General features: G+C 36.9%; 1 protein-coding gene across 1 annotated transcript in view; it reads left to right on the top strand.

Moving 5' to 3' along the window:
- SGCZ (sarcoglycan zeta) overlaps positions 1 to 24,376 on the top strand; it is a gene marked incomplete at both ends in the record, with an annotated part of 532,526 nt that overhangs the window by 461,898 nt on the left and 46,252 nt on the right. Inside the window, 1 exon segment of the mRNA XM_082483107.1 lies at positions 19,734 to 19,806. Coding sequence (XP_082339233.1) covers positions 19,734 to 19,806 — 73 coding nt within the window.

The raw sequence follows: 24,376 nt of genomic DNA, 5'->3' as shown, positions 1-24,376 counted from the left end.
GACTGAATAGGAGTTTCAGTCTGAATGGGAAAGAAGATCTTGGATTTGCCACGTTCACTTGGTGGATTGTCATTCAGGAGAGACAGAGTTTGGAGAGGGAAGTGGCACAAGATGAAGGGAAGCACTTAATCACTTTAAGTTGGCTTATGCAGCCAAATTATATGACCACAGTAAAACTACTGTATTTGATGTTGTAGTAAAAAGTTAAACCTTTAAGTAGATATGCCAGACTCTCGGTACCCTGAACGCTGAATGAACCAGGATTCTTTTATCATCATCTGTCTGTAGCAAAAATGCATTACATACATAGAATTCCTGTGTTTCCTCAGTAATGACGGCAGTAATATGAACACCAAAACGTGCTGGATGAACAAGCTTTCTTATAAGCTTATTTAAATCTCAAGGAAGCACTTAATGTCCAGACTTGTCTCGAAGAGAGCTCTGATTGAAAGATAATATTATTGCAGGTATCCACCTGGCAACAGAGCAACCTGTCAGAGCGTTCCTCTGGAGGTACAACTGCAGAGCTGATTGCAAACATAAATATATGGGAGCTCCAAGCTGTCTATGAACTGGAAGTTTTATAGGCAGGCTAAAAGTGGTGAGACTAAATAAATAAATTTCTTATCCAGGACAGTGCACAAATAGATTTATATCTTCTGGTTAAGGCTAGAAGGCATCCCGCCAGCTCAGATTCCAGGCAGTGCGCGCTTACATCAGCTTGCAGGCGGCTATGTAGATTGTCGGAGGACTATACTGACCTAAGGATAATAGCAGTTTGTTTGCAAAAGAAAGATTTTGGGGTTTTGGCACTCGAACAAAAACGTGCCAAGGAGCAGAATGATTGGTCTCAGGAATGTATGTAAAGAGAAAGAAGCCTTGATAAAAGAAGTTTTTCTGAAAAGGGAATAGACCAAAAAGCAGATAAATGTTTAAGCAGTTCTGCCAGCCCAGGAAAATATGTTCAATTTCTTACAGCCATTCCACTGAAAAATACTCAACGAGGCTGTTCTATAGACAGAGACATAAATACTCAACGAGGCTGTTCTATAGACAGAGACATAGAAGGAACCAGCATATAGTTAGGCAGCAGAAAGGAAAAAAACGGCAAAATGACATTCTTTTCATGTTGAGGTAGAGGAAAATCATCCTTTACCGAGAGAGTCAACCTTTCCGTAATCCATGCTTTCTGAATGCCTCTGCTTCCATATTAAACTTTTTTTTGTTTCCTTTTTTCATGATAACATCATGAGAGAAGACAGATGTTAATCCTTTCCTCTCCTTCTAGGCTTTAAGCTATTTAATTCTGTTAGATAGAGCTTATGTTTTCGAGGTAATTCTGTACTTGTCTGAGCTGTTCCTTTGCAGCACACAGCCAGCGGCTTCCCAAAGTTGGAGAAGAGACTATTTGCTCTGCTCTGGTACAGGGCAGTATTGATCCAAAGACTGATTCTAACTTCCAGATTGAATCTGGTTTTCAAGTTAAATTAAGTTATTGGGTATTTGTGAACAATATAAGAATGAATATTTTTTTGGAAAAATTGCTAATATCTGCATCCTATTCCCAATCATATTCCACAGTCACTGTTAAGGACTGTGCAGAGTCCAGAGATGCAATTTAAAGCAGTTCTAATTTTGAAGGGCCTGAATTGCGTGATACCAGGCAAATCCACACGGCCAACATAAGGGTTAAAGCACAGTGGAAAATTGCCCCATTATGAGTAAGCTGAGATAACTCTTAAATCAAAGCAAAACAGCTTGTTTGGATAACATACACTAAATATTCAGAAGATTTTGGTGCACGAACTGGATGTGAACCGGATTCAGATTCTGTATTGAAATTCTAACTGTTAAAACCTGAGCTAAGCCTGACACTCACATGTCCTCAGGCTTTGGGAGTTTTGAAAATGCACATTTAAATTACAGCAGTCAGACCCATCTCTATTTTTAAGACATAGCTACTCACAGGAGGGAAAGGTGAATCATAAAGGAGCTCTAGCATTCCTGTTTTCTTCTTTTGCCTTAAAATACTTGCTTGTGATTTATTTCTGCCTGGAAACAAAATTTTATTGTTGGAGATAAGGGTTATTATAAGGGTCTCCGAATTAGGCTGCAATGGTTCAATGAAGAGAGTGTTTGGCTCCAAATACTTGCCCTATAATGATGATAATGCAGGCCAAAAATATCTTGCTTTGTCCTGGAACAGGATTCTCATTAGATGCTAGAAGATGAGATCGTTTGGATTTCAATTTGTAAAGCCTTCAGAATAGGAGTAATGCTATTACATTTTTAGGAAATATTGCAGGCATTTGACTTTTCTCAGACAATATACAGATGTGGCTCTTTCTGTGGGCTATGTAATACATGTCAGAACTGCACTTTTTTTTTCCTCTGAAACCACTACAAAGTGTCTTTTTTATTTTTATCCGATCTTAAGGCAATTTTTTTACCCAACTTTCAGTACAAGTTAAGGTATTTAGTAGCTGTAAACTGCATGGTGAGATTATACTAGAGTATTTCATGGCATACATCGTACTTTCAAAACTTATGTGAATGAAGGGAAGATCTTGACTCTAAATTTGAGTAGAAAGTAGCAGAAAGAATAATTACAGAAATCCTCACAGGGAGGTACTGTTTGAGTCCACAGCAGAGTTTGAAACAAAGCTTTACTCAGAAGAAAAGTTTGCAGATTTCCACCAGTAACATCTTGGTCTTCACTGTTATCCATAGATCTATTTATAAAGCAGGTATGCAGTCAAAGCTGTGAAAAATATAGATTCAAATCATTTCTACTCTGCAGTACATCTCAAAGCTTATTCATAAGAGACTCCTGTAAGCTAGGAATAATTTCAGCCACGGGAAGCAACTCCAGAAAAAAAAATATTGTATCGCCCACAAAAATATGGCCTGCAGCCTTCAGCCTACGTTGTGAATTTAAATTCCTATCCTCATTGTGGCTAATGACAAGTTTACACTTCACAGTGTCTGACAGCATTAAGTTCAGCGTACCAAGACACAAACAGAATAAGCCATCATTTTGGCTCTAGAAAAATATCATCAACGTATATAGGCCTTTATATGTGAAGCAAAAGTATATAACAATATGGCTTTGCTCAAGGTTCAGAAAGTACAGAAGTGTGTATGAAGATTAAGTGTAGAGAGAAATGTATAAGAATTCAGAATCGGTGATGTAAATTCCAGAAGGAAGAGTAGCAAAAGTCAACACATGTTCTATACAAGAAATGAAATTATATGTGGTAAGAATCATCTCATAAAAAGAGAATGAAGCAAAAAAACCCTCAATATCCAGGCAGAAAGGGATGCATCTGAAGAATGTATGACTGCTCTGAGGTTCAAAATGCAAATGGATTTATATTTCATGGGTACTGATGAAAGGGCAAAGAACCTAGGTGGTAATGTTGACCACCAAACCAAAAAGATTATACAGATGAAGCTTTTTATTTAAAAAAAAAAAAAAAAAAAATCATCTAATGCACAGGGCCTGGTGACAGCATTTTGGAATGTTTGGGGGCCTCTTGTCTCTTTTAACTACAGAGACAGACAACTGTTGGAAAAAAGAAAAAGATCAAGACACAGACTGTATGAAAGATTAATAGGTTATAAGGATGACACCATGTTGAAAAAGTAACGTAAGGAGTGTTGCTGATCAGTGGGAAGGGACTGAGAATGCGAAGGTGGAAGGAAATCTGTGAGAGGGCAGCCACCATGTAACGTTCCCTGTTTGAAAGTTACGGGGAAAGACAACAGCAAAACAAAATCAAATTGACTTCCAGAGGTCAATCTTAAAACCTCAGAGAATTCATAAGTAAGGCTGATAGGAGTCCTCATAAAAAGGGTTAGGGAGGATTTTGGATCACAAACTGAAGAGCATCACACGATGAAGCTAGAACGTGTAAACCAGGAGTAGAGCCTGCAGATGTTCTTCTCTATTCAAGACCGGTAAGTTCCTCTCCAAAATGCTTAGTCCACTTTGGTGTACCATTGTTCAGTAAACAACTGGATAGAATCCAGAGCCGAGAGATTTATTAGTTGACCAGAAGCATGATCTCTGAGGGAAGAGAGAAAAAGATGGTGCTGTTGAGCTTGAATAAAAAAATATCAAAGGGAATATGATATCAGCCTTGAGGCCTTGAGAAACAGCCTGTTGAAAAACAAGGGATGCTCGCTGTCAGTTAAAAAACAAGAGAAAAAAAAAAAGAAAGATGTTTTAATGGAAAAAATAGTGAAACATTGGCTGTACAGAATATAGAATTTCCTTCATTTTCTTCTACAGAACAAATCATACCAACATCTATTGAAGATGAGCTGGTTGATCCTCATTTGGTTTCGAACTTACTGATCACAGCAAGGAATCAGCCTTACCAGAGATTTTCTTTTTACCTCTAGTCACAAGCCAACTAATGTAAATTCAATAAAATTTGTTCTTTCTAACCTTAAGAGTAATGTGAAGCTTTGCAGCTCTTTGCGGCTGTCACTATTATAGGCAGGCACACGTCTCATAAATTTCTGCTTGTTTAAAAGAAGCCTTCTGTGCATTGATTCTGTTTTAAATGTCGCATGTAGCTGTATTACTCACATAGAATCGTTAATTATTTTAAATAATTTTAAATGCTTATTTCTTATTGCATTTTAATGCTTTATGACTAACTAATATTTTGGGCTTTTTTGAGCTTTTATTTATCAGAGCAATTAGTCACTAAAGTAACCCTACCTCACACTGGAATATATACCAGAAGTTATAAAAAGTTTCTTTCCATAAAAACAAGAATGTTTTTGTGGGAAAATCATTTAAAGTTGATGAATGTAACATGCATATTATTTACAAAGTCCCTATAGAAAATGTGAAACTAGTAGGTTATATGAGGTTTAAATATAAAACACTTAGCAAGACTAGGTGGAGATGGCAGACAATTTAACAAGGTCAGTCAGGTTTCAGTAATGTCTAGAAGGTGCCGGTATAACAATATACTGGTTTTGTTCTATATGTAATACTGGCAGAAATTTACACTACAATAATTCTTACTATCATGTGTTAGGTACATTTCTCCTCATTGTAGTTTTATTTATATTATTGAAGGGGTTTTTTTTAGCTTTAATACAGTGTTTAGTATGAAAAAACAGGTGGGTAACATGACGAAAAAAAGAGATCAGTCTATGCCTTCGCACCTGGCTCTCCGTTTGTATCCCTAACTAATCACTCAGGAAACCTGTCAATTACAAAACTCTCATTTTGACTTTTGCATAAAAGCGTTTCTGTTCAAGCTAAGTGTAAGCTTCCTTTTCCTCTTTTACAAAGTAAAGCAATAGGAAATAATTTTATTCCCTTCTTAAGTTTCTTTCTTTTTCATTGAATAGAGGATCACTGAAGTGTCTCCGTAAATCCTGAGAAAGTCACAACACAATGGGGCATCACGAGAGAGGTGGAATATCCCTCTGCTGTAGAAGGAAGGGCATGCGTCCCCAACCAAGGTCCAGCAAGTAGGGTTTGTACAGCCACAGAACCAGCACCTTCTTGCTTGGTTTCCTCTGCTGCCTTTCAGCCTGTGCTTTCAGAGGCAGGCATGCCATTGAGCAGCTCTGCTGTCTGCACTTCTTCGCAAATGGTTAACACCTTTGCTCTGGATCCTTCCAGGGAAGTCCTTCAGAGTTCTCATCCCTTCCACATGGCTGTTGACCAGTCACTGGTTGACCATTTCTGTCAATCAGGGACTGCTCAACAGCTTTATTTCTTTATGCCATGAATGCTTGTGTTTCTTGGGAGACCTGTCATTAAGATGAACACAACACTTTCAGATAGAGTAGAACTTCGTTATGTACTACTACTCCTATTCAAGATTCTTCCATCTACCAGCCAAACCAGTTTTTCCCAGCAGGCACTTCTCCAGGGAGAAGCCTCCTTTTTCTGAGATCTGATCATCAGACGAGAATTTCAAGGTAAGTCTGAACAGTATATTGTGTGTGGATGCAAACAAGTTTTCCCCTTACTTGAAATCTAACTAGACACAATCTAGTGTGAATGGTCTTGAAACTGCTGATTGCATTGATGGAGACCTTAGTCTGCCTGAATTTGCCCTGGCTCTCAGCAGAATTTATTAGGTTTTATTCAGCTATGTGATACTACGTTTATGCCTGGTCAGGTATTCCTGGCAAGAAACGTATACTCCATAGATCTTCTGCTCCTGCTTTGTCCACGCTTTTAAGAAATCCCTGAAGCTTTTCAAATGGGCTTCCCAGACCAGAGCAAGCATCTTTCTTGGGGAATCCCTCTCAATTTCTCCAGACCTCAGCTAGTCTCTTTCTTTAAATATTTAATTTATTTCTTCTTCTTACCTCTTTCTTAGGCTTTAATTCCTAAATTTGATTGTCACGTGGTTATTTAGGTCCAGATAAGTTGAACCCAACAGGGACAGTAATTTTACAATCATAGGACTGATCTAAGGGCCCCTGACAGCCTAGCCTCTCTAAATGTATCATTATCACCAGACTCGGACAAGTTTCTCAGAACAGAACTAATACCTTTTTTAAAAGTTGTATTAAGCAGCTCCACTGTAGAAATGGGTGACTTTCCAGTTGTGAAACTTCTGTGAACAAACTGTATTTCTCTTGTATTTAATTGTTTGAATTTCAGTAAATAAGTTGTGATGGTGTTTTGGTCGTGACTACTTTTTTGTGAATCGTTCGGACTTGAAATCCAAGCTTTTTTGACATACATCAAAAGTATGTTTGTCTCATCATTGGATAAGCTTAATCCTTGGAATTTAGTTGCCTGTGCAAAACTTGTAGTTAAAATGCTGAGATTTATTTTGCCATACTCATTTTCAAAAAAATTGTGATAGCAAACATAGTTGCCAGTAAATGCATTCTAGAGAAAATTTATCAAAAGCACATATAAAACATGTGATGCTGCTCCTCTATCCTTGTCAGCCCCCATCAACTGGGACTAGTAGCCTGGAGCTTGAAATCAGTGTAAGATTTGCCTTTTAATTGTATAGGAGAAAGAATGAGCCTTGAATGAATAAACTAAATTGATGCTTAAGTTCACCAAAGCTTTTCAAAAGCAGCTACGAACTATATAGATTGTTGAAATATACATTTTTCTCACCCATGTTTTGTCATTTTAGTTGCCTGTTGGTTTGAGCACGTTTTTCAGAGTGACATTGCCCATCCTTTGGGTTTGAATTTGCACGGCCGACAGCTAAGCATTCTGGCAGTAATCCTATAAAGCATTTAAATGCATGCTTGAATTTTGGTGCACTGAGTTGTACCACTGAAGCTAAAACATGTAATGAGGAACTTTGCAAGGCTAGAGTAATAAATAGTTCTTAGAATGTTGGACTATGGCTGAGATTTTATTGAGGCACTTGGTTTTCCTTCTGCACTAATTATCATCCCCATTTATTAATTTATAAATAATTTAGCAAGGATCTCTTCCTATTTTGTATTTAAGTTCCTTGGGGAAAATTTATCTTTTCTCTGCTTTTCAATTAATCTACTTGCACTAACATGTACTTTATGCCTGATACATTTCTAAAAGTCATTCTCATTAGTTTCATTGACTGTCATTTCTAATTGTTATTATTTTTTCCAAAAGAGTTCAATCTTTATTCTTTGTACAATTGTGCCTAACACAGTGTGCAATTAATATTATATATTTTTTCTTTGAGTGATCTCCTGTCAGGTCTTATTAACTATTTTCGTTTTACTTGAACTGAGGGACAGAGTTTTGGGCTATTCCATTCCAGACCTAGGAGATCAGTGCTAATCTAGGAATGCAGGCTTTTTGGTACCTATTGGAGTAAATGTTATCACAATGAAGTATACTGGTCCAAACCGTATACTTTCAGGTGGGCATTCCTAAGATAAGATACTGAGCAAAGTTCGTGCCACACTGCAGTGTTTTGAAACAAAGAGCAACACTACGACACGCTGTCGTTTCACAGCATTAATTAATAAAAAGGCATTAGAGCTGGATGAATGGAAGAACACACCACAAATGTGGCTGGTTTTGATCATATCTTGGTAAACTAAAGCATCCATGGTTAACCACGTTGGCATTCTAAAATAACATTATACAGCTACCCTTTTATCCTTCTGGAGACACAATGAAAAGAATTTGGTTTGGGCCATAAAAGGGGACCATTCTCTTGCTCTTTACTTCCTTCTGTGTACAGTCCTTCTTTGCATAGTGTATTTCCTATACTTCTGTTTTAGAAGTTAGTTACTTCTGGCATGTATTTTTGACTTCACTTTTAAGTAAGGTTCTATAAGACGAGGGGAAGATGAGAAGGCTGCATGAATAAGCACGCTTCATGACCAGAAGAAGGGATAGGATGAATGAGCTTAGCAGGGTAAAGCAACTAAAGACCTCACCTTTCAGAAATCATCATAGAATAGTTGGTAGCCCCCACTAAAACCTACATGTCAATGTTTCCTGATGGTATATATTACTTTCGTAGATAAAATGAAGTGAATATACATACCAGGAATTTTACTGTTTTGATGTATGAAGAACACTTGTATTGATCCTGTCAACACTAATATCAGTAATGGGTATATTGGAATATTTTTATCTCGCTGTTCCTACTTAGAAAGCATTAGAGTTCAGTTTTATGGTAACTGTTCTTTAGCAAATATCTTGGTTTTCGTTGAAGGTATTAGGTAACACATTTGTAAAACATTTAAAACATATTGTGTTAGCATGACAGAAGACTGCTAGAGCATAGGTCCAAGCACACGCACACACGCACACGCACAGAGGTGCCTTTCAGTTCTTCCAGGCAGCCTTATTCCTTTAGAAATGCCAAGATGTCATTTAGCTCAAGTGGAGACTTTGCCCTGAAGTCATCATCGTTCTAAAGCAATCTGATACATAAAGGGTGATAGAAGTGACAGCAAGTACTATAGGTTACACCACTTACAGTGCAACTAGGAATAGTGCTTTTTCATGTCCTTTTTCTGCATCACTTTCTGCAAAGCAAGTATGTTATGGTGGTCAAAGGTCTAGATACAGCAGCATGTAAAGCTTTCAAACTACCTGGATATCACGCTAAGACACGGAATGTATCCAAGATCAACAAAGCGAAATACTGGTGGCAGCCGAATGCTAGGTTCGCTTGAAAAATTCCTTTCCCGATTTATGGTCAAAAGCACGATATGGTGTTGGTAGTTATATCTGAAAGTCTTTTCTCATTAAACATCAAAGGGAAATACCTTTAAAAAAATATTTGTTTTCATATCAAGCAAACCAGCTGTGTCATTTTTGCTATTTTTATCTTAGCAGCATTACCAAAAGATGGACTACTTCTTTAATCTGCTTTTACACTCTCAGTGTGGAAGAGAGAAAACGCAATAGATAAAGCATACTGCGCAGAAAGAGTATTTAGCTACAAGTTTGTTTCATGTTTTGGCTGTCAGGACTGTTTTCAGGCTTTTTATAGTTGCAATTTTTTTTCTTCTCGCTGTCATTCTTGGCCTGGCCTCCCTGGTTTATATTTAGATTTAGGATGAAAGCAAAATCATAGAATCATAGAATGGTTTAGGTTGGAAGGGACCTTGAAGATCATCGAGTTCCAACCCCCCTGCCATAGGCAGGGACACCTCCCACTAGACCGGGTTGCCCAAGGCCACCTCCAGCCTGGTCTTGAACACCTCCAGGGATGGGGCCTCAACAACCTCTCTGGGCAACCTGTGCCAGTGCCTCACCACCCTCACAGTGAAAAACTTCTTCCTAATGCTCAGTCTGAACCTGCCCTCTTCCAGTTTAAAGCCATTACCCCTCGTCCTATCGCTACATGCCCCAGTAAAAAGTCCTTCCCCGGCTCTCCTGTAGGCCCCCTTTAGGTACTGGAAGGCCGCAATAAGATCTCCGTGGAGCCTTCTCTTCTCCAGGCTGAACAGCCCCAACTCTTTCAGCCTCTCCTCATAGGAGAGGTGCTCCAGCCCTCGCATCATCCTCATGGCTCTCCTCTGTACACGCTCCAGCAGGTCCATGTCCTTCTTATGTTGGGGGCCCCAGAGCTGGATGCAGTAGTCTTTTTGAGTACCAATTTAAGTTTCTGAATTTGAAGTTTTAATGAAAATACGGTTCATGACAGCAAAACTAACAGTAACTCAAAACAGTTTCATTTTGGGAAAGCATTAATGTGAAAAATCAGTATGAATATTAAAAGGAACTTTCAATACAAAACCGGGAAAGAAGCAGAGGGAGTATCCTGCTGAAAAAAAAAAAAAAAAAAAGAACACGTTACTTACAGTGATAAGATGTCTGGAGGGGAGAGGGAGACTAAAGGACAGGAAAGACTGATTCTAAAAGAAATAAATTCCCTTGGAAGATTTAAGAATGGAAAAACAGAGGTCTTTCCAAGTGAGGTTCTCTTTCAGTGAAAGCTGAAAGGCTGGGTTGGTAAGCATCATGATAGTTTGTTAACTGGATAATACAAAGAAATACCTCTTAGAGTTGATCTGAAGGAAAGGCAAAATAAGAGAGGTTTTCTTTTTCGTCTCTTAACCTGTCTCTGAACATGTTAAGGTCTTGTGCTGATAGCTGGACATAGGAAACATATTCTTTCTGTAATTTTAATTTAAAAGTGATAAAGCAAAAGAACTGGTTTCAAGATGACTGCCAAACTGTACGATGTTCTGTTCCCTAGACATGACAATCCTGGTGCCTGGTGTTCAGTAGTCTGTTCTGAAAGTGCCTGAACATAATGTAGTTTAATGTCTAAGAGGACGCGAACAACAGGATTCTCTGGCAGCTGACCGCTCCGAATTTTGATGCAGAAGTAGAGCCTGCTTTGCTAGTTTTAGCCAGACATGCCTTGGTATGCAGCAAGGCAATGAAAAGTGCTTAAACCTTAAAAGTCTTACAGTAAATTTACGATAGGCATATTGCAGCGGTGATGGAATTGTGATTTTTGAGTCTCTCCTGACTCACAAACAGTATAAGAGCAAAGACTAGACTAGGGTTGTGCCACAAGACGCACAGCAGAGCCGGGCTGTTACAAGACTTGCCAGGTAATCTGAATCGGGGCTGTATTCTGAGTCCTTGGTGACATAGAAGGGAGTACGGAGACTGGCACTGATAAATTGCTCTGTGACCAGCTCAGTCCTGGCTTGAAAATGGAGTGGTAGATCTAGCAGTAAATTACTGCCATAAACCCTCTTCCCACAGCAAGGTATGTGGCAACTCGCTTGTGGCTCTTGCCCGCAAGAACATCTGAGTCTTTGGCAAAAGATGCATATTTTGGCCAGCTTTAGCATACTGCAGCATGCTTTAATACCTTGTCCTTTACTGGAGAAAATGTGGTGTCTTTCCCGTGATTAGTACAGATCGCGCATAGGCACGCGTTAGCTAACGTCACCGTTGGTGGTTTACAGCCGTTGCAGTTGACTGATTTAAAATACACCTGCTTCTGTTTCGTTGCTGCGTTAAAAGGGTTGCTTGACTGCTCTGCTGACTTGGAGGTGAGAAGACTAAGTGACAAAATTACTGCTGGGCGTTCACCCTCTCTCTCGCAGCTGCAGAATTTCCATTTTAAACTGCAGTAAAGACTTATCTAAGTTAAGCCATTTGCCCTTTTGCATTGTGGTAGTGCCAGCTTTGAATGTGCTGTATTCGTCTCTGTGATTTACTTCTAGAGAGAAAACCAGAACATTAATAAAGAGCAGGAATAAAAAGGCCATCGTAACAGGTGATAATTAAGATAACTAGTGGTAATATTGAATAGGAACTTTTTAACAACCTTGTAAGGAACTGATATTATAGCTTCATTTTATTTCTCATATCTACAAAAAAGCCTATGACTTTCAATAATTGGAGGTACTAACATTTTGGTTTCATTTTGGTCTAATAGGCACCAAAATGAATTATATCAACATACCTCCATTTCAGCGTTGTAGAAATAAATACACGTGAGGATTTTTCTCACATTTTTATTTTTTCATGAGTTCAAGAGTATTTTAAGGCATTTTTACAGTGACTTTTAAAATACATAGTAAAAACTTGCACACGGTGAACTTTTTATATGTGTATTAGTGCCCCCTACAGGATGCACAAATGCACTAATCTAAATATTTTATTGTAATTTATCAATGGCATGTAAATTCCTATACAGTAAAAACGCTATAGTAGACCTATTTTAAAAATCTGGATAATAATCCTGCTGCTCTGTTGCTTCCTTTTGCATAAAAAAACCCCCAATTTACTAAATTGTAAGAATGCAGCAGTAATTATCACATAATCATAACAATTTGTCGGCACGCTGCAGTAATGGTAAAGTAGAGAACAGAAATAAATGCACATTTGCATATGGCATAAAGAACTGGCCACTAAAACCTGTAAAAGACACCCTATGAATCAGTTTTAATGCTAACGGGAACTTAGATGACTTCTGATGTAGTTAAAGTGAGATTTCCAGACTAGTTTTCCCAATTTAGATAAAATTCAGATGTGTCAACTGCTGACCAGATGTGGAAGGCAAAAACTTCAAGGTGCTTAGGTTATGTTCATTGTTGCTCCAGTCTCAGCCCAGTGTCAGTAGTTAACTAACCTCAAGAGATGCCAGTTTCTTATTTTTTTTGGCTATAGATAAAATATAGATAATCTGTACTCTTAGTTTAGGCAACTAATGAGATGTCTAGCCTTAATGGAGAAACTCCTGATAAATTCCTCTGAGTTTTTGACTTTTCAAAATCAAACCCTTTATTTATGGAATATCTTAAGTGAAGGGCAGACACCCTTTTCTTTTGTCAAAAGTTAATCATTAATTCTTTTGTTTTAGAGCTTTTTGAAACTTTCCTGGCTAGGTTTTGTAGGTAGGCAGCAGTACATTATAGAATTTTCAGAAAGCTTTGAAATGGGGAATTATCGCTGATTGTTCTTGAAAGTAGGTGAGAAACCATTTTCTCATTCTCACATTTTCCCCTTCAGATTCTAACGTTTTTCCATAGTATCCTGCACATGAAATTTTGCTTTTAGTAAAAATATAGATAAAATTGTAGGGTAATTTAGTTAGCCTTGAAGTTAAAGCCTTCATTTTGTACTCAGGATATCCAAGTTTACATCCCATTCTTTTACATCCCAGGTGAGTCCCCTGGTTATGAATCTATTGACTGTTGTTTCATAGTCTTCTCATTCATTGATTCATTCATTTTTCATCAAGGAAACAGCAATTCTGTTTTGTAACTGATAAACTATTCATTAGAGCGTAAGCCTGAGTGTTCCAAATCCTAGGGTTATCTTCTACCACAAAGTGAAAATACAGTCTTTTTTGATCTATTAAATACAAAAATAATCCCATTAAAATTTAATTTTTTGAAAGTAGACAAGGATAATTTTTGCTTGTGTACCACTGTTGGGAACCCAGAATCATTAACACCATTTCAAGAAAAATGCAAATCTGGAACATCATACATATCGAGGAAAAGAAGGTGAATTTTGGTTTTTTTAGGAATTATTTACTGTGAAATCTAAATGTAAGCTTTGAATCTATTCATATATCTAGCTGCTGTAACTTTTCAAGGAGACTGTATCAATTCAAGCAGAAAATGGTTGTAGTTAATCATTTTTATCTCACATGTATCACCATCTGTCATACATCATAGGGGAAAAAAACTAAAAGATGTTAAGAAAATTATTATTTTTAAAAACTTTTTCTTTGTAAACCCCTTATACATTTTTCAGTTTCATTCATGTTTTGAAGAAAGACTCAATTTTAATGTGACTGCTGAGCAGTTTCATTCAAATATGTTGACTTTTTTCATCTCAGAAGTAGCATTTAGCATAGCCATTTCCAATTATTAATTGAATTATGTTCTTACTGTGCTCAGTCCAAATTTTATTCAAATATATTCACTTTTTCAGCAGAGTAAACCAAGTGGTGGCCAAACATGTGAGCCTTCAAGCAAGTACGTGGATGAGGAACTGAACACACAGGCGTAATCCAGTTTCATTTACACTGCAAGACAAGTGGTGTCTTAACTGCCCACCACTAGGAAGCAATTTTTCAAATGTTTGTAGTCAATAGAAGTTAGGATGATATTTAAGAAGATAAATACTGACTGTTGCGATTTTGCAAGTAGTTCCTGGAGCGGCAATTTGCTTTGATCAAAATTTATCATGCTGCAGATGCTGGATTTTAATTTATTGGGGAACTCATCCTTCTTATCTAAATGAAAGGCTTAGTAGAAGTCTTGCTTTAGTAAGGTCGCCGTGCAGAAAATATGCGTCAAACGCTAGTCATGTTCAAGGGCCTTGAGTAATGAATCTGAATCGTTCATTTTAGAATTTACTTATTAATAACGGCTTACCTCTGAAGACATCGATGCTCATGCGTTAGTTTACAAGCGAACAGCTACATGTCGTCAGGCCATACGACAGCTTCCTGCCCGTAATATACCTCCAGTGTGGCCACATCAGTATCGTACCTGAAACTTTCACTATTTAACGTTAGTCAGTTTGGCTGCTGAGGGCCTCCGCAAGATTGAAATGGCAGCAATCATGCCAATCGGGTTTTCATAAAATAACCTACTTACTTTCATTTCAGTTATGTACACCTCCGCAGCAGAAATCCAGTTTCATCATGCAGTTTTAATACAAATACATAGCTAAATTACATTTCAAGCCATTTGCTAAAATTGAAAGTCTTGAAGAGCTGCACAATCAACATGGGGTCCAGAAGCTGCATTCTGACTCCTTTGTGTTTCTAATCAGCCCAAGATAAATTATAATAACTGCGCTTTTAAAAAAAGAAGCAAAAAGCATTTTCCGCGGTCTTTTTAGATTATTAGTTGAATATTTCTGTTTGGTTTTAGTCTGGCAGTGATCAGCTCTTCCAAGGTCTTAGTGTCGAACAAGTTAGCTAATCTTACAAAGGCACTTTTAAATGTTAGGTATATATACATGGTAAAAGAATTAGGAATTGGTTTGGTTTGGTTTGTTTTATTTTTTACTGCAATTAAACATTTAGAACATAAAGTCTATGTTTTCAAGGTCTCTTCAAGGGTAAAGCAATCTTGATTAATTACTCATATTTCTCTGTGAAACCTGTGGATGCTTTAACTTAGTAATGAGTTTGCAACAAGTAAAACTGCAAGCTTCAAAAATGATAAATATTTTACAAACTCTTCTTTAAACTCTAACTCAGAGGACAAATTGGCATTGCAGTCTAATACTTGCATAATCTTAGTACTTCATCATATTGTTACTTGACATTTCTGAAAAACCTAGAGAGAGATGAAGGCAGTAAGATTCAGCTGTGCGTGTGACGCTGCAATGCCATATAATTTGTACACATCGAAATGCTACACGATTCCATTGTCGCTGTATTTGAGGTGATTTGCTTACGAGAATGATGTGAAGAAGTGGGCTCATGCTAGTATACGGCTCATATGGCAAAATAATGTATTAGTTTTTGATTCTTGGCTCATCAACTCTTCAGCCAGCATTCTCTTTACAGAAAAAAAAAAATTAACTCTACTAATCAATATGCGCAGGTGCTGGTGTTTTCATGCTACTCAGTTATTAAGTCACTGAGAGGTACCAGTGTTGTTGTGTGAACTAACTCATAAGTTAAGAGAGGATCATTTGCTGGTTAAATAAATGAGAAAATTTCCTCAGCGTGCACATACGTAAGCAAATGTAACCCAGTACCAAATGCCAGCGTTGTACTTCCGTTGTTTTTATGAAACTTGCCTTTTCCCAAAGGCTGAATTTCCGTAACCATTACATTGAGGAGAAATAGAATCATAGAATTGTCTAGGTTGGAAGAGACCTTTAAGATCATCAAGTCCGACCATCAACGTAACACCGCCAAAACCACCACTAAAATGAGTAGTTTACGCCTGTCTCTCTGAATACTTAGTTTCAGCAGGAACGTGTGACTCGTTTTGCTTGTGGAGAAGGGGTCACTTTGATTTGCTCCGTGTCAAAAAAAGTATGTTTTAAAGGTCTGGTGTTTATAAATCTGCTATGCATAAAGAGGTGGACTTTTTGCCTTTCTGCCTGACCCGTGCTACTTGCTGAGGTTTCTCCAGCAATCTCTACGGCGACTGTTATTCTTTGACCAGTAGTTTGCCTTCACGCAGCTGTTTCTTTCTTAGTGAAGTCTTTACTTAACTCATTCTCTTCCACTGGAAGCTGGAGGTGGCAGTAACTTTATTCAGTTACACTTACAGTTTGGATTTTACATCCTTTGCACATACTCCATGCCCTTGCGATTTGATTTCCTCTGAAAGGTTCACTTTTTATAGCTATCCATTCTAACTCACGTTCCTTTGAATTCAGTTCCATGAGTACTTCCCTTTGAGCTGTACTTGAAAGGGCTTGAAGGTTCAAGTCTTTTCTGTTTTTTTCCTTTTTTTTGTATTCATTCATCTCTCTCTAGAATTTCACTTATCTCAAAGTAGGTCTTGTGTACGATTCGGTAAGTAACGGAATACAATTAATAGATAGTTGTCTTATTTCTCTAAAAAATAAGTGTTTTACTATTATTAAATACCTAAAGTAGATTTCTTTCATTAAAAAATAATGCTATTCACTTTGAATCCTAATTTATATTGTTATATTTATTGTTCACAGTGTTTGTAGCACCATTTCCTAAGCAGTACTGAACTACATGATCTAACATCATCACCATCAAAGCACTACAAATTTACATACAGTAAATTACAAAATAAAGAATACCTTCTTATAGTTTTTCTTCTGTTCTGTATTTTTAAGTAATGCTGATCCGTATCTTTTATTTGCTGTACAACCCCTTTCCGTCTTTCTTGATCCTGCTGTTTAACTGCTGGATACACGTCAGTAAATTCTGACTGGCTGCTCTTTTTCACCTTTCTTACTAAAACCAGGGTAATTTTAAGTGCCAGCTTTTCTTCTACTATAAAATAAAAGGGATGGGAAATATTCTTGAACTTGTTTATAACATATTTTTTTGAGGATGAAGCGTTTACCACAAGAACTGTTATACTTACTATATGCGGGATTGTATCTTCAGAAAGAAAAAGGAACAGAAAAGAAAGGTTTGGTTTGTTTTGACTTTTAATTATGTTGTATTTAGTTATATCAGTTTATCCTTAACTCTGCCTGCCTGGATTTTCAGTCTGCTTGGACAACTTGGTCTTTCTTTCCAAGTTTCTATTTTTTTAGAGGAGAAACGCCTTCTCTTTTTCTAAACAAATGCTACTGAAAGTGAGGAAATACTAAAGCTGGCTTAGAACCAGCTGTCATTTATCTTTGGTTGTCTGTCTTTGCCTGATATTATCTTCGGAACTTCTGATTGATTTAGTGTCTGACCTGTACTACGTTGACGTTTTATGCATCTTTGGATTAATTCTGCGCTTTCAAACATCATAGCTGTGAGCTTCTCATAAGTAGTGACAATACTGTGTGCTGCTCAGTTGTTTATATCTTCGTATCCCATTGCCACCTTCAAAAATACAAAAAGCCCTGGGGCTTGAAAGTATTTAATTTTGCTGATTAAAAAGGCGAATGGGATCTGGAAGCACATTCTTCGACTTTTGATATTCAGCTCCAGTAGAATTTCTTGTGTGCCATTGAAGATGGGGGTGAGGTTTATTTGGCGTGGCTATACGCACACACTGCTCCTCTCCCTTAAAAGCGGCAGAATTGCCAGGCAATGTCAGGTTTAAAAAGCAGATTCTGCACAGCACCTCTGTGGATACTTTTAGGTAAAAGGATATGCTGCTTTCTCCCTCAGTGGTTCTCCATAACACTCAGCGAAGTTTGGTTATAGAAAGCGGATTCGGTTGTTTTCTTGTGAGATCTTCAAAACAGCAGTTGTAATGAAATTGTTTTCTGTATGCTTTGCCAGGGTATTTGTAAACCTTATAGATTTCTGGAGATAAAAAACCAGGACTTGATTTCACTACTCTCAGAAATCCCCCATTCCTGTCTTGCATACTCTTTACAAGTAGAGTATTTTACAATGAAGTGGGTTCTTGGGGGGGTTTTGGTTTGGGTTTTGTTTTTAATTAAAGAGGAGTTTAGAAGATGACTTGCAATGACGATTTTCTGACAGTAATTTAATGTAATGTTTAGTTAGATTTTCTTGGCTTCTTGCTCAGGACATTTTCTCTTTAACACTGTAAAATAGTATTATCAATTAAACATTCTCTGGCCGCATTCTGATTTCAAATCCTGGTAAGATCAGTTTACTAAATGTTATTGTTTTAACTGCAAAAATATCTAGATATCCATCTCCATTAACAGCCAAAATTTCTGAAAGTACTTGTGAAATATTTTAATAAAATATTGAAATAATTGAAAATACTTTATTGTATTAAAAATATTGTAACAATTAAAGTGGTGCCTCTGTTGTGCTGACCACTTCTTACACAACTACTGTGAGATATTGTTGGTATATTTTTAAATTTGCTCAGAACACAAGAAAATTTCTGTTGTTGAAGTACCGCAATTAATCACAGAATATTTAGAAATCAGCTGTAGTTATCCCAGATCGTTTCCTTCTAGTGACAGAGGGTAAACGCATGACCTGTTTTATGCGTGTTTTTATTCAGTTCTTTCATCTTTACTGTCAGTTCTCTCTTGGAAAGTCTTTCAGACAAGAGTTCTGGGCTATTTTCATTCACAGTGCCCAGTACACCGTCTTCAAAGAAGGGAAGTAAAAGCTTACAGGCACATGGATTTTGTTTAAAAGCAAAAAAGTTAGAGTAAGTTTATATGAGGAAGACAAAAATTCTGGCATTGGACAAATCAGTAAACAAAACTATACATGAGGATAAATTCAGAAAAAAAAAGACGACAAACTTCTGAATGCCTAATGAAATAGGTAGGTTATTGCTATCTATTAAATGTAAATCGAGTGGTATAACCTACTGTTATGCATTCAGTCCTTGTGTCTGAGACTTAAGAGAAATACTGATTTTATAGTGCTGTTCACTACAACTCAGTTTCTTGAGTTTTCTATTATTTTAACAAAGAACTTGCTGTAATCACTTGTTAATTTTATTATTTTTTTTTCTTTTCATTCTCCTTAAAAAATAATTGCATTTAAAAAATGGATTGTGTAAATATTTGTCAGCTTTTCAAATAATTTCATTGAGCTTTTATCAGAACCCTAATTTTTTTCATTGAAAATTAGATTTTCAAAGAAAAATCTGGGTCACGTAATTCAAAATGTAGAATTATCATATGCAACTTGGACCTAGTTGTAGAAATTAAAATTCAATAGAGAATCAATTCAGTTTTAGGAAATAGTTACCCATTTTCTTTGCCTTGATTTTGAGTGCCCAGTATGAGATACATGCGTATCTACTACCAACACTAAGACCAAAGGACATTCCAAATAAGTCTCACTGATTTATTTGAGAACAAAGGTTTTCCATGAGAAAAGTCTGATGGAAGGTAACTCTTCCTTATCTGTAAAATGATCCATCTCCAAAGTGTTGAAACGAGCAGTCAGGCCAATCAGTGCGGAAAAATTTGTATCTGTAAATGCCGTCAGGTTTGTATGTGAAATTCATCTGCTGATAAGCAGAAGTCTAAGGTTTCACGTGATGTCGGTCCAGATTTTGATATAGAAATGCAAAGGTAAATATGAAGAAACATTGATAGTCATTAATAAAGGATTCAATCAGATACTTTGTCCTTAAAATGTCAATTTGTGGTCATACATTTCAAAGTGTTTTTATTTTCCAAAGTAATTGTACTGTATTTTATTTATGTATTTTAGGCACGGAAGGGGCAGTGTTTGGGCACTCTGTGGAGACACCCCATATCAGAGCAGAACCTTCCCAAGACCTCAAGTAGGTGTTGTTCAAAAAGTTGTTTTAAAATCAAATATTCTCAAAAATTATTGAGTCTTGATTAAAAGCAAATATCTGTATAGTAATATATAATGCCTACTTAATGACTCATACATATCCAAAATAATGGTAGATTGCAGTTTGTTCTAACCAGTCAAAAAGACCCACAAACTTTTATCGGACAAAATGTAAAATACTTTACTTTTTATAAATGACTTGCCTCCTGTAGAAGAATCCTTGAGAAGTGCACTTTCCCCAGAGGTTGCAATAGTCAGGCTATTTTAAGGTCAGTTGAGTACAGTACTGTTTAATAGCATCAGACCCAGATTTTTATATTTTTAAGAGCCATTACAGAATATATAAATCAAGTTAAAGTAAACAGTCCCAGATTATTTCTTCAAGTGGTGTTTCCAGGCTGTTGGGTTTTTTGAATGCTACACACTCACACACTTCAAAAATTCGTTACCAAGTGAGGCTACATTTGTAAATGCAAAAATATCCAAAGCTTTCTGTACATATTCACAGAACTGGCAAAATAAGCAACTAGCAAAAGATCAAGTCTGAAACTTACTAACTCGTCTGTAGGCTGAGAAAGAGAAAATTCAGAAATGTTTATAGTGAAAGCTTTTCCTTGAAGTGCGTGTATGTGCATTGCTAAATACTGATCTGTAATTTATATGGCTGACTAATAAGAATATATAACAACTGCAGAAAATCAATGGTCCTTCCTTGTGTTTCTCTCAGCAGAACTGGTGAGAAACCGTATAGACTTTCTTTCAATTCTGCTGTGATTCCTAAATATTACATATCTATCCCTTTACCTGCCCTGCAGCATTTACAATGAATTGCTACAGAAAAGAGTTGTTAAACGCCCTTCCCTATATTTGCAAAGGCATTTAGGACCAGCAATGATGGTGCAGACATCGTGCAGGGAGCTGCCCATGTGGACAAGTCTGACCAATGTATGTGGGGTGTAGGAAGTAAATGGCTGTGTTCAAATATTTACACTAAATATTTTAAGGTAATGTGATTGTTTGGGGTTTTCCAGAAGATCCTACTGATTGGATTTTTACCGTAAAAATCCGTATTCCATACCAAGACTCTTGTCAGTCTTTTGTTGAGAGTGGTTGTAAAGGCGTTTATTAGTGAGGACCACCAAGCTGGTATGGTCTCTAACCAAAGGGAGTTCAGCAGAAATCAAAGTGGAAACATGGCAAGCTTTTCTTTGTTCAGGGGCGCAAAAATTTGAGTGAGAGGGCGGAACTTGTGCCACTCAACAGAATGTGGAGACACCGCTTTGATCACTTATTTCTAATAATTAAGTAATAATAATAGAGCGCAAACGTACGGTAAAACAGATAATCCTGTTTCTTCAGGATTAATTTCACTAGAATTAAAATCACTTCATGTTGCCTCCTGTCTTTTTGCTTTACTCATTGCCATGATGATTCATTGCCTGGTCTAGTGGGAGGTGTCCCTGCCCATGGCAGGGGGGTTGGAACTAGATGATCTTCAGGCTCCCTTCCAACCTAAACCATTCTGTGATTCTATAATGCCCGTTGTTGCTTAATGTTTTCCACTGTTCCTTCAGCTTATTTTTCCAAAGTGGACTTAATTAGTGAGAATTCTACTGAATTTTCCAGTCAGCTTTCTGCCCTCTCATTAATTAGGAACTTAACCCAACCTTTTTATTAAAAAAAATGATGAAATGGAAACACTTGCTGTCTGGTCAAGCGGCATTAGCTTATGTGTAAGTGATTTTATTCTTAATATATTCAGTCTATATTGTGTTCTGCAAGTTTTTCTACAGATGTGCTCCTATATATTAGTTACAATTCAGTGGTGTTCCTTTTTTAGAACTCTCAAGTCATTTTAATCTTTTAAAAATGATGACAACCACTATTAGACTTCTTGGCTTTTGGTATGAATCTTTCTAGAAGGTAACCTGCAGACTCTTTTTAACCCTGTAGCTTGAAAGAACTATAAATAGTTGTCGGTTTGTGCGATATTTTCTGACAGCAAAATAGTTAGACACCCAGATCATATATATCCCTTTGAAAATTCCAGTTACCATATGCCTTTTAATCTTATATAAAATTATTAAAAAAAAAAAAAATCTGTTTTGTTTTGGTTTGTTTTTTTTTTTTTAAGTTTGAGCCCCCAAAAAACAAAATGGCTTTTCTTGGCTAATTTAAAAAATGTTGTCAAAAGCAGGGATTTGCTATCTAGATGATTGTTTGCCGAATGTGCCCAAACAAATAAGTCACCAGCTCTAATATGACCTTTCCCTATGGCCTCAGAAGCTGCCTCTGTCGCAGAAACGAAACAATACCAGAACCCATTTTCTGGCCTGAGGCCCAACTGATACAACGATGTTGATATTGTAAAATAATTTTGTCCTCTAAAACGGAATAACTGCATCCTGCGGCAATGGTCTTTGACTCGCGCTGCCCTCCAAATAGTGCCTGCAAATTGTCTGGGAGAGTCATAACCGCCTCTCAAATATGGCAGCGACTCTTTAGCTGCATGGATGACTGAGTTCCAGTGCTCTGGCCTGCGCCCTGGCGCTTTTTATTGTTTTACTATAAACTTCGCCAAAGTGTCCAGTAGACCATACTGGCAGTCCTAAAATGCTCTAGATCGTTTTTCCGAATACTGCATCCCCGCCTTGGGACTTCTGAAATTCACGGTGACGTGGGAGAGTAGAGAGTTTGCTGAGTTGACTTTAAAGTTCGTTTTTTCAGTGGATTGCTGTTGGTTAGCGAGCTGCATTGAATAAATACAAAAACATCAGCCTATGCAAATACTTGTATACAGGGCTGAAAGATAAAATAATTTACATTCGCTTGTTAATTAAAATAGAAATTATCTCTTATTTTTAATGTTCGAATATGCATTTTTGGTCAAGTATTAAACCTCAGACTTTTTTTTTTTTTTTTTTTTTTTTTCAAAAAAAGATGCCGGAAAACTGTTCATAACCTTGGGTATGTAAAACAATTCACTACTGAATGTAAAAAGTGGAATTCTGACCACATTGATTACTGGGAATGAAAATGAACTATAAAATTTTGATAAGATTTTGATACCCACAAGGCTCGTAGCGTTAGCTCCAAAAGTCCTGGGATTTTAGCTCAAATCTATTCTGGACAGGGAACCAAAAAGAAAAAGTCAGATTCATAATACCTTCACATATCTAAACTTTCCCTCAGCCACTCTTTGTTTTATAGCCAGATTTTGAGGTCTTCAAAGACACAGAGAAACATCTGTAATATTTACTATTAAAGTTGCATTTTGTAAAAATAAAATTCAGTTGAGATTTAAAAGAATTCGTACCTATGTACCTAAACACTTTGGTCACATCTTTCTCCTGTCTTACATCTTTAAATAATAGCTAGCGAGTTTTGCTTTCAGAAAATGTTTTTCTACAGTTCTTTATGAAAGCTGGTAAGCCCTTTTGTGTCAAATCCCAAAAACTAATTAAATCTGAGTTTCATTAGCTGGGATAAGCAGCATAAAAGAATCATGCCTTAGACTCAGGAAAATTAATTATATCTTAATAATTTAATCTTCATATTTCTCTCGCTACTTTTTCTCACAGGAACACAGTTAGGAAAACTAAACTGCCAATGTGATAGGTCCCCAAATATTGGTTTTAGGCTGATAGTGCATTAAAACATTGTGCACTAATAGGTAATATCCATGTACAAAAGAGGCAGACAGTAGTTAAATGCAGATAGCTTTGCCCTCAATAACCTCCTTAATAAGGGGGTAAATGACTTTGTTGTTGTTCTCTGGGGATAACTGCAAGATCAGATTGAATAGGTTTTTTCCCTTCTACGTCGAGCCTTGCATACCACTGACTCTCAGCTAATCCTGCGGGCTACTGCTGGGCATAATGAGATGAACGTTGATCAAGCAGCAAAGAACCACCCAAGCGAGCAGGATCCTCCTTTACCTCTGATAAGAATTAAAAATGCACAGCTCTTGCGCAAGGGGTCTGTTTCACTCGGAGCTGCCCGACGGTTTGCAAGAGCCGTCTTTTGTGGCGTTTAAGGGGTGGTTAAGTAATAGGGCAAAGTATCTACTCTATAAAAGCCTGGAGCCAGAGAAGGCATCAGAAAGGGATTTTGACATTTACCTGTTAGTCGTGTGAGCAGGCTGAGAGTAGCAAAAGCACTGGGACTCTGGTCATCTGTTTACCCAGAAATCAAGTAATAAACCAAACCTCATCAAAAGGGAGAAGATACAGTAGAGTAAAAAAAAAATGCAGCTTCCTTCCTATGCTGTTTTAATGATGTTCTAGTTACTTTCTCAGTATTTGTTTTTAATAAAGTGGAAAGATTTACTATTTATGTTTTCAGAATTTGGGTTTAAATACTTATTTCAGTGATTGGGTATGTGTGTTGACAGAAACTTATTTGCTCAGTCTTATCCCTGGCTGTTGAAAATATAATTTTTTTTTTTTCCACATACATATTCATACAAAAATAGAGATGGGTGTAGTAAAAATTTGAAACGCTTCTTTTTTAACCTATATATGCTTATATATATATTAAAAAAAAAAAAGCAA

This window comes from Vanellus vanellus, assembly GCF_965231255.1.
Source record: "Vanellus vanellus genome assembly, chromosome: 4".
NCBI lineage: Eukaryota > Metazoa > Chordata > Aves > Charadriiformes > Charadriidae > Vanellus > Vanellus vanellus.
This window is presented reverse-complemented; position numbering and strand designations above follow the sequence as displayed.